The 12,580-nt window shown below is 42.6% G+C and overlaps 1 protein-coding gene across 2 annotated transcripts in view; it reads left to right on the plus strand.

The window, feature by feature from the left end:
• The first annotated feature begins 431 nt into the window (after positions 1–431).
• TBC1D9 (TBC1 domain family member 9) overlaps positions 432–12,580 on the plus strand; it is a 112,841-nt gene continuing 100,692 nt past the window's right edge. For both annotated transcript variants that reach the window (XM_058666828.1, XM_058666827.1), the window contains exon 1: positions 432–966. In XM_058666828.1, the coding sequence (XP_058522811.1) occupies positions 837–966 (130 nt within the window). In that variant the 5' untranslated portion in view covers positions 432–836. The remainder of the gene's footprint in view (positions 967–12,580) is intronic.

Raw genomic sequence — 12,580 nt, forward strand, 5'->3', positions numbered from 1 at the left:
TGGAACCTTAAAACACACATTTCCTCGGGAAAGGGGTGGCGCCATCCCGTACTGCGTCCACCTGACACACACAAACAGCACGCACGGCCGCCGCGCGGTTGGCTGCGTCCTCGGGGGCTGGCATGGGCGTGGGGCCGAGGGCTAGACTCCGGGTTGGCAGCCGGCTCGCCCGAGGCCAGCCTCAGCTCCCGGGCTCGGCGCGCAAAGCCCTCGGGGTCCCCCCGGATCGCTCCAACTGAGCCGCGCTGTCGTCATTCATTCGCAGTGTCCGGAGCGTCCTTCCAGCGCGGAGCTGGGCTTCGGGGCCGGGGCCGGGGCCGGCGACCCGGTACTGGGAGTAAGGCGCGGTGACTTCGGGAGTTGCGAGTAGCCTCAGGCGGAGGCGCTCGGGTGCCTCCGAGGGCGTTGCGGGAACAGCCGCACCCCAGCCCAGCCCTTCCCTGCCCGGCCCGGCCTTGCGCACAGAGCCGAAGCGCTTGCATTGCCGAGCCGGATCCTGGGACTGAGCCACACCACTTCCTCCTCCTCCCGCTCCTCTTCCTCCTGCCGCTGCCGCGCGCCGGGGCCGGCGGCGGCGCTGCGGGCCTGGGCGTCTGCGGCGCCTGGCGGGGAGAGGATGCTGCTCGCCGGGCTCGCGTCCTCGCGGTGCTCCTCGGCCACCCGCTGGGGTTCTGTGGGAACCGGGGCACCTTGGTGAAGTCTCTGGCCGCCGCTGTCGCCGCCGCCGCACCTAGCAAGCGGGCGCGCGTGTGCCCGGAGTGCGCGCCTGTGCGCGCCGGGGCGAGCAGGAGCCGACCCCGCGGCCCATTGTGCGTCGGCCCGCGGCGGTCGGGAACATGTGGGTGAATCCCGAGGAGGTGCTGTTGGCCAACGCGCTGTGGATCACCGAGAGGGCCAACCCCTACTTCATCCTGCAACGGAGGAAGGGGCACGCCGGCGATGGGGGCGGCGGCGGCGGACTGGCGGGTAAGGATCCGGGCCCAGTCCTGCGGGAGGGTCGGTGCGGGAGCTGGGGTTGCCCGGGACTGTGGGCGCCTGAGATGCCACCCGGTCCCACGGACTGCAGGTCCGATCCCGCGGTGCGCGTGCAAGGCGGCAGCAGGGACAGACTGCGCTTCCGACCTTGTGGGGCTCTGGGGTCTTTCGTGCACTGGGCGCTCCTTGAGTGGGTGACTGAGCTTGGAGATGAGTGAGGCGGGATTCAGGAGAGCATTATCCCGTGTCAGCTGAGTATAACATTCTCTTCCCCGCTTAAAAAAAACAGATATTGCTTTATGTGTGGAGAAGGGGACCGTTGATATATATATATATATATATATATATATATTTTTTTTTTTTTTTTTTTTTTACCTTGTTGTTTTTACTGGCAGTAGCGAGATCTGGGACAAAAACGCTGTTTTGTTTGCAGGAAAAACGTAAGGAGCCGATGTGGTCATTTCCTATATTATTTATGACTGAAGGGAATGAGTAAGGAAAAAGGAATTCTTTTGTTGGACCTAATTAGCTATAAGACAAAACAAGTTATCTGGTTCTCCCATTGAGAATCATCACTAACTGCAATTTGAGTGTTTTAACTGGATTACTTCTCCCGGACGGAGTGTTATTATTCTGACTGTAATTGCAGCCATACCATTTCGATAATTCGGGATTATTTGCCTCAGAATTAGACGCACTTCCCAAACAGTGCCTTTTGGAAGGATCTTCCCTTTTATGAATTAATCAAATCATGCGATGACACACGTAATCCTGAAAGCTTGGGGTACTAAAATACCTTCTGTCTCCCTCCCTGTTAGTTACAGTGACTAGAGCTGGAATACTTTTCACCTGAAAAAAAGTTAGCAGAAGATAAAAGTTAAGAAAACAGATGCAGAAAAGGCTTGAATTTTCTCCTTTTCAGACTAGAGACCAAAACGCTGTCACTCTCCAGGATTTTGCATTCTGGGCAAATTGCTTTCCAAATGTCCTGCTGTGAAAGAAAAATTCTGGATATACTGTGCATTTTGTAGTTCTTTTACTTAGGAGCTAGCTCTTTCAACATTAAAATTCAAATCTCCAGGTACAGCTTACACTGACATATGTCTGGAAGACCTTGCTGTGCATGGGCTGGTCTGTGGCTAGTTTGATTTGTCTTGCATTTTTTTGACCATAAAAGAGAGAGAAAAATCTTCTGTAGTTGCCTATCCCCTTTTGGAAATAGCAATTACTGGTTAGTTTTGTACAAGCTCTCTAAAAGCAGTTAATAAGTAACTCCCATATCGCATGCTGGGATCAGCTCAGACAATTTTAAAACTAGATCAACAATGTAGAGTAGTTGGTTTGTCTCTGTGACAAAGAACATTTCCTGCTGGGGGTAACTTTTAGGTCATGTCATCTCCGTATTTCTGTCCTGGGGTCCTTTGCAATAATGGGATGTGACAAACTCAGGGATGCAGAGCCAGCTTTCTTTATTGAATATTTCTGTTGTTTTCCAACTTTAACTACTGTAGTTCACTTGGAATCTCACCTGTGTCTGCTAGGACTCTTGTTGGTGACCTAACTTCAGGTAGACAAAATAGCATCTTTAAAACTGAGAACTCAGCTATCTTACTTAATGCTGGAATAACCGAAATAATCGTTGTGAATGAAAATTGCCAGAAAATCCTGCGTTCAATCAACGGAGATAAAATGGCCTAGAGGGGAGGTGCCATGGGTGTGAAATATAGCAGGAACATTTTAGAACTCCTTGTTCTGTGTGTCGTATATTCCAATTTAAATGTCAGTTCTTTAATTCATGAACTTACTAAATCACTTAGCAAATATTTGTTGGCAACTTCTAAAGTGCCAGTGTCATGAAGCTCACAGCCTCGCAGAAGACAGATGCTGATGAAATCAACACATGAATTAATGTCAAATTGTCCCTGTAGAAGGGCCTGGCCATTCCGAATCCAGCATAAGTCGAATGAAGAGTGTAGTGAAAAGACAGGCAGGTGGAGGCAGAGTTATGGAAACCAGACAAGGCAAAGCAGTGGGTGTTCCTACCCCAGGTGTTCCTGCACTGCCTGAGCGTGAGCCAGGGAGGAGGAACTGGGAGACAAGCAGTCACCCCTGGGAGCACAGACCGAGAAGCAAGGGAGGAGTGGGGGAGCACTCGTCCTGACTGCCCTTTTCCATATCCCTGCTCCCTCGCGGGTGCAGTTGCCTTCCATCAGTGGTACCCAGTAGAAGCTGGCTGGACTGAGTCTGGGCGTTACAGCCTCTTGGGAGCAGCCTTCCTCACGGGTGGATCTAAGTGGTAGAGGGCAAACCAAGAACAATGTGTGCACTATTAAACACAAGAAGGTGAACAGAGGTGGATGGGGTCTAAAGGAAGGATTTCCTTAGGAAGTAGCGTTTGAGCTAAGAACTGGAGAAAGATAAAGGATCAGTCTGCGGGGCAAGGAGTAGATGTTTGGAAATCAGCTGTTGCAGGTTTGCTGCAAGATCTCAGCAAAGTGCATTGTCTGGACCACTGCACTTGTTTCTGTAAAGCAAACGGATGACAAGCAAGTGGAGGTGAGCTGGCCAGTTGGGCTCAATGTGTAGTCACTGTGGTGTTAAGATGCTAGCTAAGGGGTTCGGGGTGATAACCACCAGTGGCTAAATTCTCACCTTGTGTCTGCCAGGATCCTGTATGTGCCCTGATTTGTGTCCTAGGTACTCCACTGCTTTCCTTGACCACACCACCAGTTTCTCTAGTTTTAGCCATGTTCGTGGTATTGCAGTAATGTCACACTGTGGGGCTAACTTGCTTTTTCCTAGTTGATGAAGTTGAGCACTTCTGGTGTGGTCATGTGAAATGTTTTGTGACATAATCATTGAAGTTTCTTACTCACTTTTTCAATTGTTATTTTTTGCTTACTGACCTATCAGAATTTTCTGTATGTTCTGAATATAATCCCATTGTTAGTTAACTGTGTGATAGCATCTTCATTCTGTGGTAAATATTACAGTGTTAACTCCCAAATTTCATGGACAGTGAGTTCTTCAATATTGCGTGAAAGAGGGGTCAAAATTTTCTTTTACATTATTCTTTTATGTGCATACATTTCACCCATCATGATTTGTTAGTGTTCTGTCCACAATGCTTTGTAGGAATTTTTTTTTTTTGGTCGTAAACCAAATGCCCAAACATATACTGCGGATCTGTTTTAGGCTTTTTAGAATATTCCTCGTATTTATTAATATGGTTTTGTGCCAGCGTATTATTATAACTTTCCAGTAGTGTATTTTCAGTAGCCCAATCCTCTTATCTTGTTCAGAGTCATTGATTATTTTTAATTGTTACATTTTATATATTTCAGAATCACTTTATTAAGTACTACCAAAGCAAAATAATAGTAGCAACACAGATTTAAAATTCTTTGGGTTTGGATTCAGATTACATTGAATCTTTAAGTACATTTTGGAAAAATTGTCACCATTATAATATCAAGTCATCAAGTCCATGGACATAGTATGTTTCCCTATTTGATCTTCAAACATTTCTGTTAATATTCATTGTGAGACTTGTACTGTAGTGTAGCAAGCTAAGCTTCCATCTGCAATGCTAGTATCCCACATGCCAGGTTTTTTTTTTTTTACATTTTATTATTATTGCTATCATTTTATGATACAGCTCCATATTCCCTTATCCCTTCCCTAAATTCCCTCCCCCCCCACCAAGTTCCTCTATATCATTACTAACATAAGTTCTCCATACTCAGTCATATGTCCATCATTGCGGGCATGGAGAACGGCAGAGAGTCCAGAATCCTATTGTCAAGATATAGTAAACAGTTTCATTGTAGGTCCATCTTTGTCTGGAAGCAGAAATGCATACCACGCTGCATCCTCACATCTGGATGTCAGTCTCCATTTCACAGCTACTGTACATCCCCTCAAATGAAAAGTCATGCTACAAAATCGACAATAGAAAGAAAAATAGAAATTTACAATGCCATGAAGTTAAAGGACATGTTACTAGATATGACAGTCTCCACTACACAGCTACTATACATCCCCTTAAATGAAGAGCCACAAAATAAAATCAACATCCAGGAGAAAAAAGAAATTAACAACACTAAGAAGTTAAATAGCATACTATTAAACGACTAGTGTGTAGCTGAGGAAATGAAAATCAAGAACCTTCTTGAAGAAAATGATGCCACTGCATGATCTATGAGTCATTGGATGATTTAATCAGAAGAAAGTGTTTTGAAGAGATGAAACCAACAGAAAACAACAAAACCCATGTGATATAGTTTCCACTGATCTTTGTTGAAGTGTGTCTCCTCCAGACAATAAACAGATGGGTTTTGTTTTTTAATCCGGTCTACTAATCTATGACGTTTGATTCTGCTTAAGCCATTTACATTCAGAGTTTAATATACATGGGTAGTACTTTGGTCCTGTCATTTCAGGAATGGGTTGTTCATTGGTTTAGTCTTCTGTTGTCCTTTTACTGGGATGTTCCCGTTTGCCCTTGGTTTTGGTAGGTGCTATTCCTCTTCTCTGCCAAGAAAACATCTTTCAGTATCATTTGTAGGGCAGGTTTGGAAGAGGCAAATTCTTTTAACTTTTCTTTACTGTGGAAGAATTTTATTTCATTTTCAAAGACGAAGGAAAGCTTTGCTGGATATGTTATCCTAGGCCGTCAATTTTTTTTCTTTTAGAATCTGGAATATGTCACTCCATTCTCTTCTTGCCTATAGAGTTTCCTGTGAGAGATCTACTGTGAGCTTAATTGGCATTCCTTTATATGTCAATTTATTTTTTTCACATGCACATTTAAGGATCTTTTCCTCTTCTTCTTCTTCTTTTTTTTTTTTTTAAAGATTTATTATTATTGGAATGCCAGATATACAGAGAGGAGGAGAGACAGAGAGGAAGATCTTCCATCCGATGATTCACTCCCCAAGTGAGCCGCAACGGGCCGGTGCGCACCGATCTGATGCCAGGAACCTGGAACCTCTTCCGGGTCTCCCACACGGGTGCAGGGTCCCAAAGCTTTGGGCCGTCCTTGGCTGCTTTCCCAGGCCACAAGCAGGGAGCTGGATGGGAAGTGGAGCTGCTGGGATTAGAACCGGCGTCTATATGGGATCCCGGCACATTCAAGGCGAGGACTTTAGCCACTAGGCCACGCTCCAGGGCCCGGATTTTTTCCATATGTTTGACTGAAGAGAGCTTGATTATCATATGTCGTGGTGAAGATCGCTTTTGATCAAGCCTGTTGGGAGTTCTGTGCCCCTCCTGGATCTTGTTTCTCAATTCTTTCTCCAGATTAGGGAAATTTTCCTTTATTATTTCATTAAATACATTTGCAAACTCAGCTTCTCTTTCTGCACCTTCTGGGACTCCCATAACTCTTATATTTGGCCTCTTAATAGTCTTTCAATTCTTGAATACTGGTTTTGGCCTGATCCACCTCTGCTTCCAGCTTTTTGTTTGCTTCCCCTTGATGACAAGAAATATCTTCCAATTCTGAGATTCTTTCTTCTGCTTGCTTCATTCTATTTTGGAGACTCTCCACTGTACTTTTAATTTGCTCTACTGTGTTCTTAGTTTCTGATATACCAGCCTTGATTTGCTTTGTTGCTTCCTTAAATTCTTTGAACTCTTGGATGAGCTTCTCATTTTTGATCAGAATCTTTAAATTGAGTCTTATGGATTCTGTGTCCCCCATTTTCTCGATGTCTTCCTCAGTTAACTCTGAGGTTGACATAGGGTTTTGCTCCTTTGCAGGGGATTGTTCAGTATTACTCATTGTGCCTTTGTCTCTTCTTTTGCTCTTGATCATTGTACTTCTGGTTAGCAGAGTCTGCTCCTTGGGGCAGGTTTCTAAGCTGTGTCACCCACAGGTCTACAATGCGATTTTACTTATTGCGGTTGGTATACAACTTTTGCTTGCAGCCACTTGTGCCACAACCTCCAGCGAGTTCCAGGTCTGGGTTCTTACGTCAGATTTCCACCGTGGTCTCCACAGCCCCAGCTCTTGGCTCACCAGTCTCCACCTCCTGAGATATCGTGCTGAGGCTGCACTGTTGTCCTGTAACCTTTCTCCCACTTCAGGTTGGAGCAGGTCCCAGGATTAGAGAGACATCAGGTGTCCTATATAATTAGGTTGTTGGTGGTGCTGATCTTTTTGGAACCTGTTGGACGTTAGGTCTGGGTGCCAGACGAATCTATTTTGACCCGTACGATGCCACAGTCGGTATTATTTTCCTGTGGGACCAGTGCAATCCACTGATGTCAGTACATGCGCAGTTCACTGTTGTTCCCTGCAGTCCCAAAGCTATTGCCACAGTGCCCAAAATGGCGCCTGATATACAACCACTACAGTTCTTGATCTGCTGGCCGTCAGATCCGAGGGCTACCCAGACCTGTCCTGGGTGGAATCCGTAGAATGCCACGTCGTTGCAGTTCACTGAGACAGAAATGAGCTCACTCCTAGCTCAGTGCATGCTCTGTCCTTTCCCCTGCCCTTTCCCCCTTAAGCAAAATGGCACCCAATTCAGCTCTAGGGGCCTGCTGGGCTGTGAAATCCACCCTGTTCTCACACTGCCCGTCTGTGATCTGCTGCTCTTCTCTGCTCCTGGTCAAATCAAACGGACCAGCAGGACGGACAGATCTTTGTCTGGGTTCACTTCCCGAGTTCCCAGTGAAAGTCCCTTCCCACCTGGTTGCTGATGGAGTTCTGGCTATGGTGGAGTTCAGATCACCGTGCTGGAGTATCAGTCACTGCAACACCACACTGCTATACCCGCTGCTTTCCTGTGTCTGTCCGTCTCCAGGTACCCCTCTGCTGTTGTTCTGTCCTCTCCTATTTCCTGGAATGTGTTCTCTCTGCTTCATATTGATTAAATGTTTTTCCATCCATTTAAACGTGTCCTTACCCTATTCCACCATCTTGATTCTCCCACATGCCAGTTTGAATCCTAGCAGCTCCACTTCCAGTACAGCTCCATGCTAATGGCTTGGCAAGGAAGCAGACGGCCCAAGTCCTTGGGCCCCTGCACCCACATGGAATACACAGAGAGGGATCCTGGCTTTGGACCAGCCCAGCTCTGGCAATTGTGGCCATAGGAGCAGTAAGCCATCAAATGGAAGATCTCTCTCTCTCACACTCTTTCTCTGTCTCTCCTCTTTGTAAATCTGCCTTTCAAATAAAAAAAAAATAAATAATACATTTTTTAAAAGTAATATTTCATTGTTTTTCCTGTGTAGAGGCTTTTCACATTTTAAGTTTTTCTTATTTAGTATTTTTTGTTCTGTTGGATATTTAGTTCTTGTAAGATTTATTTTTATTTGAAGGACAGAGTTATAGAAAGGACGGGGGAGAGATCTTCCAATCCACTGGTCCACTCTCCAAATGGCTGCAGTGACCAGAGGTGAGCCAGTTGAAGTCGGCTCCAGGAGCTTCCTCTGGGTCTCTGAGCGGAGACAGGGGCCTAAAGGCTTGAGCCATCCTCCACTACTTTCCCAGGTCACCAGCAGGAAGCTGGCTGGGAAGCAGAGCAGCTCGAACCTGAACTGGTTTCCACATGGCATGAGGTGCCACAAAGCAGGAAGGTTCAGCCTAGTGTGCTCTGGTGCCATCCCCAAGATATTTTTCTTTTTAAAAATATGTTATAAATCATTTTGCTAAGATGAAAAAATACACAACTTGTTTTTTACACTAACCTTATATTCAGAACAGTTAGCTTAAGAACTGAATTCTAGTAATTTATAGGTTCTTTGTATTTTTGCATAGATAACCAAGTCATCTAATAATATTGACAATTTTATTTCCTTTCTGGTTTTTATATTTTATTTTTTATTTTTTAAAGATTTATTTATTTTATTACAAAGTCAGATATACACAGAGGAGGAGAGACAGAGAGGAAGATCTTCCATCCGATGATTCACTCCCCAAGTGAGCTGCAACAGGCCGGTGCTACGCCGATCTGAAGCCAGGAATCAGGAACCTCTTCCAGGTCTCCCATGTGGGTGCAGGGTCCCAATGCATTGGGCCTTCCTCAACTGCTTTCCCAGGCCACAAGCAGGGAGCTGGATGGGAAGTGGAGCTGCTGGGATTAGAACCAGCACCCATATGGGATCCAGGGGCTTTCAAGGCGAGGACTTTAGCCACTAGGCCATGCCACCGGGTCCTGGTTTTTATATTTTAAAGTGTCTTTTGCCTTTGTTCATAGGCTGGAGTTTCTTGTACAGGTCTCTAAAGACTTGCAACATTTGTTCATGACTGAGTAGGATGATTTTTGCAGACTTTAAAAATTTGTATTTAATTACTTGAAAGGCAGCTGTAAAAGTTACATTTCAAAGACTTATTCTTTTCATCTATTTCAAATGTATTGGCATAAATAGTTCTTAATAGTATTATGATTTTAATGTTATAGTATACAACTATCTCTCCTTTTTTGTTCTTGAATTTCATTATTTATACCTTCACCTTCTTAATTTGTCTTTCTAGGGATTTCTAAATCTTAGGTCTTTTTAAAAAAATAACTATAGATCCCACATTGTAGATTTACTGTCTAGTTTGTTAATTTCTACAATAATTTTTATTTCCTTCTTTTTCTTTTGGGTGTAAGCTGTTAATTTCTCACCTTTAGTATGATTAGTTAGTAGATTTTTCAACCTTATTTTCTAATGTGTGCTTCGTTAACCTGTAAATTTCCACCTAAACATGGTTTTCATTCCTGCATTATACCACTAAGTTTTGATGTTTTATTTACTGATTATTACACTGGCAATAGTATCTATCTTTTCATTCTCATCTTTTTGTAACTCTAGTTATTTACAAGGTATTTTGTAATTTCCAAATATTTTGGTATTTATTTTAATGCAGCTAGGAACTGTAATCATTTTACATTTCTGTGCTTTGGTGGTCAGACTTTGTAAATGTTAGTATGTTTCACTTGAAGAACATACATTTTATAATTGCTGGATTAATGACTTGCTTGTATTTATTTGATAAACACTTATAAGTACTTGAGAAGTTAGATACTTACCAGTTTTTCATATTTTTTAATATTCTAATTCTGTCAGATGCAATACATTTAATATAGCAATTAAATTGCATTACATTTGATTACATAAATTACATTTAATATAAAACTTCAATAACAGTCTTGATTTTGACTACTTCTATGTAATTCAGTTTTTGATTTTTGTGGTTTGTGGATTTCTTATGAGTTATTTATACACACGTGATTTTTAACATACTCCTCATGAATTAAGAAATTTAACATTATGAAATGTTAGCTTATCCTCCAAAATGGCTTTTTCATCTCAATATTACAAAAGATTTATTTGATAAAAAGGTCATCTATAAAAATAGAGGATGAGAAAAATTTTGATTAGTATATGATATGGTTTTTACAGTTTTACTTTCCACTTTTCTTTATCCTTATGTTTTACATGTGTTTTCCATAAATAATAAATACTGTTGTTTTTTAAATCCATTTTTTAAATCTTTTGTCTTTTAATAGAATTACAAACCTAATAGGATTCTTTGGCTACTGTACATATGCCTTGAGTTTAAATGTAGTATTTTATTAAGTATTTTGGTTTTTTTCTGCCTGTGCCATGTTCTCTTTATTTGCCTTTGATGATTTTTGAATTATTATTATTATTATTATTATTATTATTATTATTATTATTTGAAAGGGAGAGAGAGAATGTGAGCTGAAATGGAGAGAAGAGCTGATACTGGAACCCAGCAGTGCGAGTGTGGGCTGCAGGTGCTCCAAGCTTCAATTTCATGGCTGTGCCAAATACCTGCCCCAGAGTCAATTATATCTTAGCATCTGTTTATTTATTTTGTCTTTTTAATCTGAAAGATTCAGGGAGCCAGAGACAGGAGCCCAGAGCTCCATCTGGGTCTCCCAAATGGGTGGCAGGGATCCAAGCCTTGGATCGTTACTTGCTGCTTTCCCAGGCACTGAACTGGAAGTGGAGCCGCCAGAACTCAAGTTAGCACTCCAGTATGGGATGCCAGTGTTGTAAGAATCTGGTACACCTTAACACACCTTCCTATGTTTTTGTGTTTTCATATTTTACACTTTTAGGTGGCTCTACATTAGCTAGAAGTTTTAAAATTATTTTTCTTTTAGTGGTTATTTGGAAAATTACAAATGCATTTTTTTTCAGTTGATGTTTTTTTATTTTTAAGGTAAGTACATTTAAATTTTTTTTCTCCCTTTTGAATAATGGAAAAAAATCCTGGAATCCTTGAGTTCCATTTAACCCACTTGCAATTACATGCCATTGTAATGCATTTTAATTCTTAACATTTCAAACGAAGAACGTGTGATTCCTACAGTTTTTTTTAAGTTTGGCTCCAGTTAGGTTTCCATGTTTACTATTTCTGTAGTGCTTTTCTTTTCTCACGCTGAAAAAATTTTTTCTATGACCTAAAATCATTCTTTACTTTTTCTATGTAAAAGACTAATGAGCAAATTTTCTCAATGTTTATGTAACTGTACTGTTATGCTTTCAACCTTGAAGATATTTTCATTTTGAATGGATAACAGTTAACATTTTGTTTGCACGGTTAGTATGTTGTGCAAGTGTCTTCTGATTCACATATATCTTTTTTATTAAATATTTATTTTTATTGCAAAGTCAGATATACAGAGAGGAGGAGAGACAGAGAGGAAGATCCTCTGTCTGATGGTTCACTCCCCAAAGTGACAGCAGTGGCTGGTGCTGTGCCAATCCAAAACCAGGAGCCAGGAGCTCTTCCGGGTCTCCCACGTGGGTGCAGGGTCCCAAGGCCTTGGGCCATCCTCGACTGCTTTTCCAGGCACATTAGCAGGGAGCTGGATTGGAATTGGAGCTGCTGAGTCTTTTGCCCATGTGGTGTGAAGCTCCTTGCCCCTGTCCCAGCACTAGCTTTCCCTTGCAGCCATCTGGGAAGTGAGCCTTTGGATGGAAGAGCTCTGTGTTTCTGTCTGTCCGTATTTCTGTAACTGTCAAAATAAAGAAATACATATTTAAAACACATTTTGTTTGTGAGATGATTTAGTTACCTGTATGACACTGTTTCTGGACTTTACCTGGTTAACACAAAGCAGTAAGCGTGAGTACACTGTGTCCAGGATTTGAGATGATTTTAGACATCAGCTACATGTTTGTGAACTCATCTTTATAAAGCATCGCTGACTCGTGGATTGTGTGATGGCATGATTTTACCCAAGAGACTTTTGTGTTTTCTCTTTGTCATCCATGTGTTGGTTATTCAGTGGCGCATTTTTTGTGATGCCATGGTGCTGTAATTTTATTGTTGTTCTAATTCGTACCGGTTGTTGACCTTATGTTGTGGCTTCCCATTTAAGGGAATGTATAGTGTTGGAGTTATAGAGACTACCTATCATATGTGGAGATACAATGCAACATGCATCCCTGCTTCCAAACAAAAGACAGACTCCCAATGAAACTGTTGGAAATGTGTAGACAATGGGATGCCGCATTGTCTGATATTGTCTGTACCAGCAATGTCAGGGCCCACTTAAATAACATACTGATGGAATCATGACTCCTTATGAAGGACTATGCTATTGTAGCAACATGGAAAAAATCAGTC

This window comes from Ochotona princeps, chromosome 7 (genome assembly GCF_030435755.1).
Source record: "Ochotona princeps isolate mOchPri1 chromosome 7, mOchPri1.hap1, whole genome shotgun sequence".
Lineage (NCBI taxonomy): Eukaryota > Metazoa > Chordata > Mammalia > Lagomorpha > Ochotonidae > Ochotona > Ochotona princeps.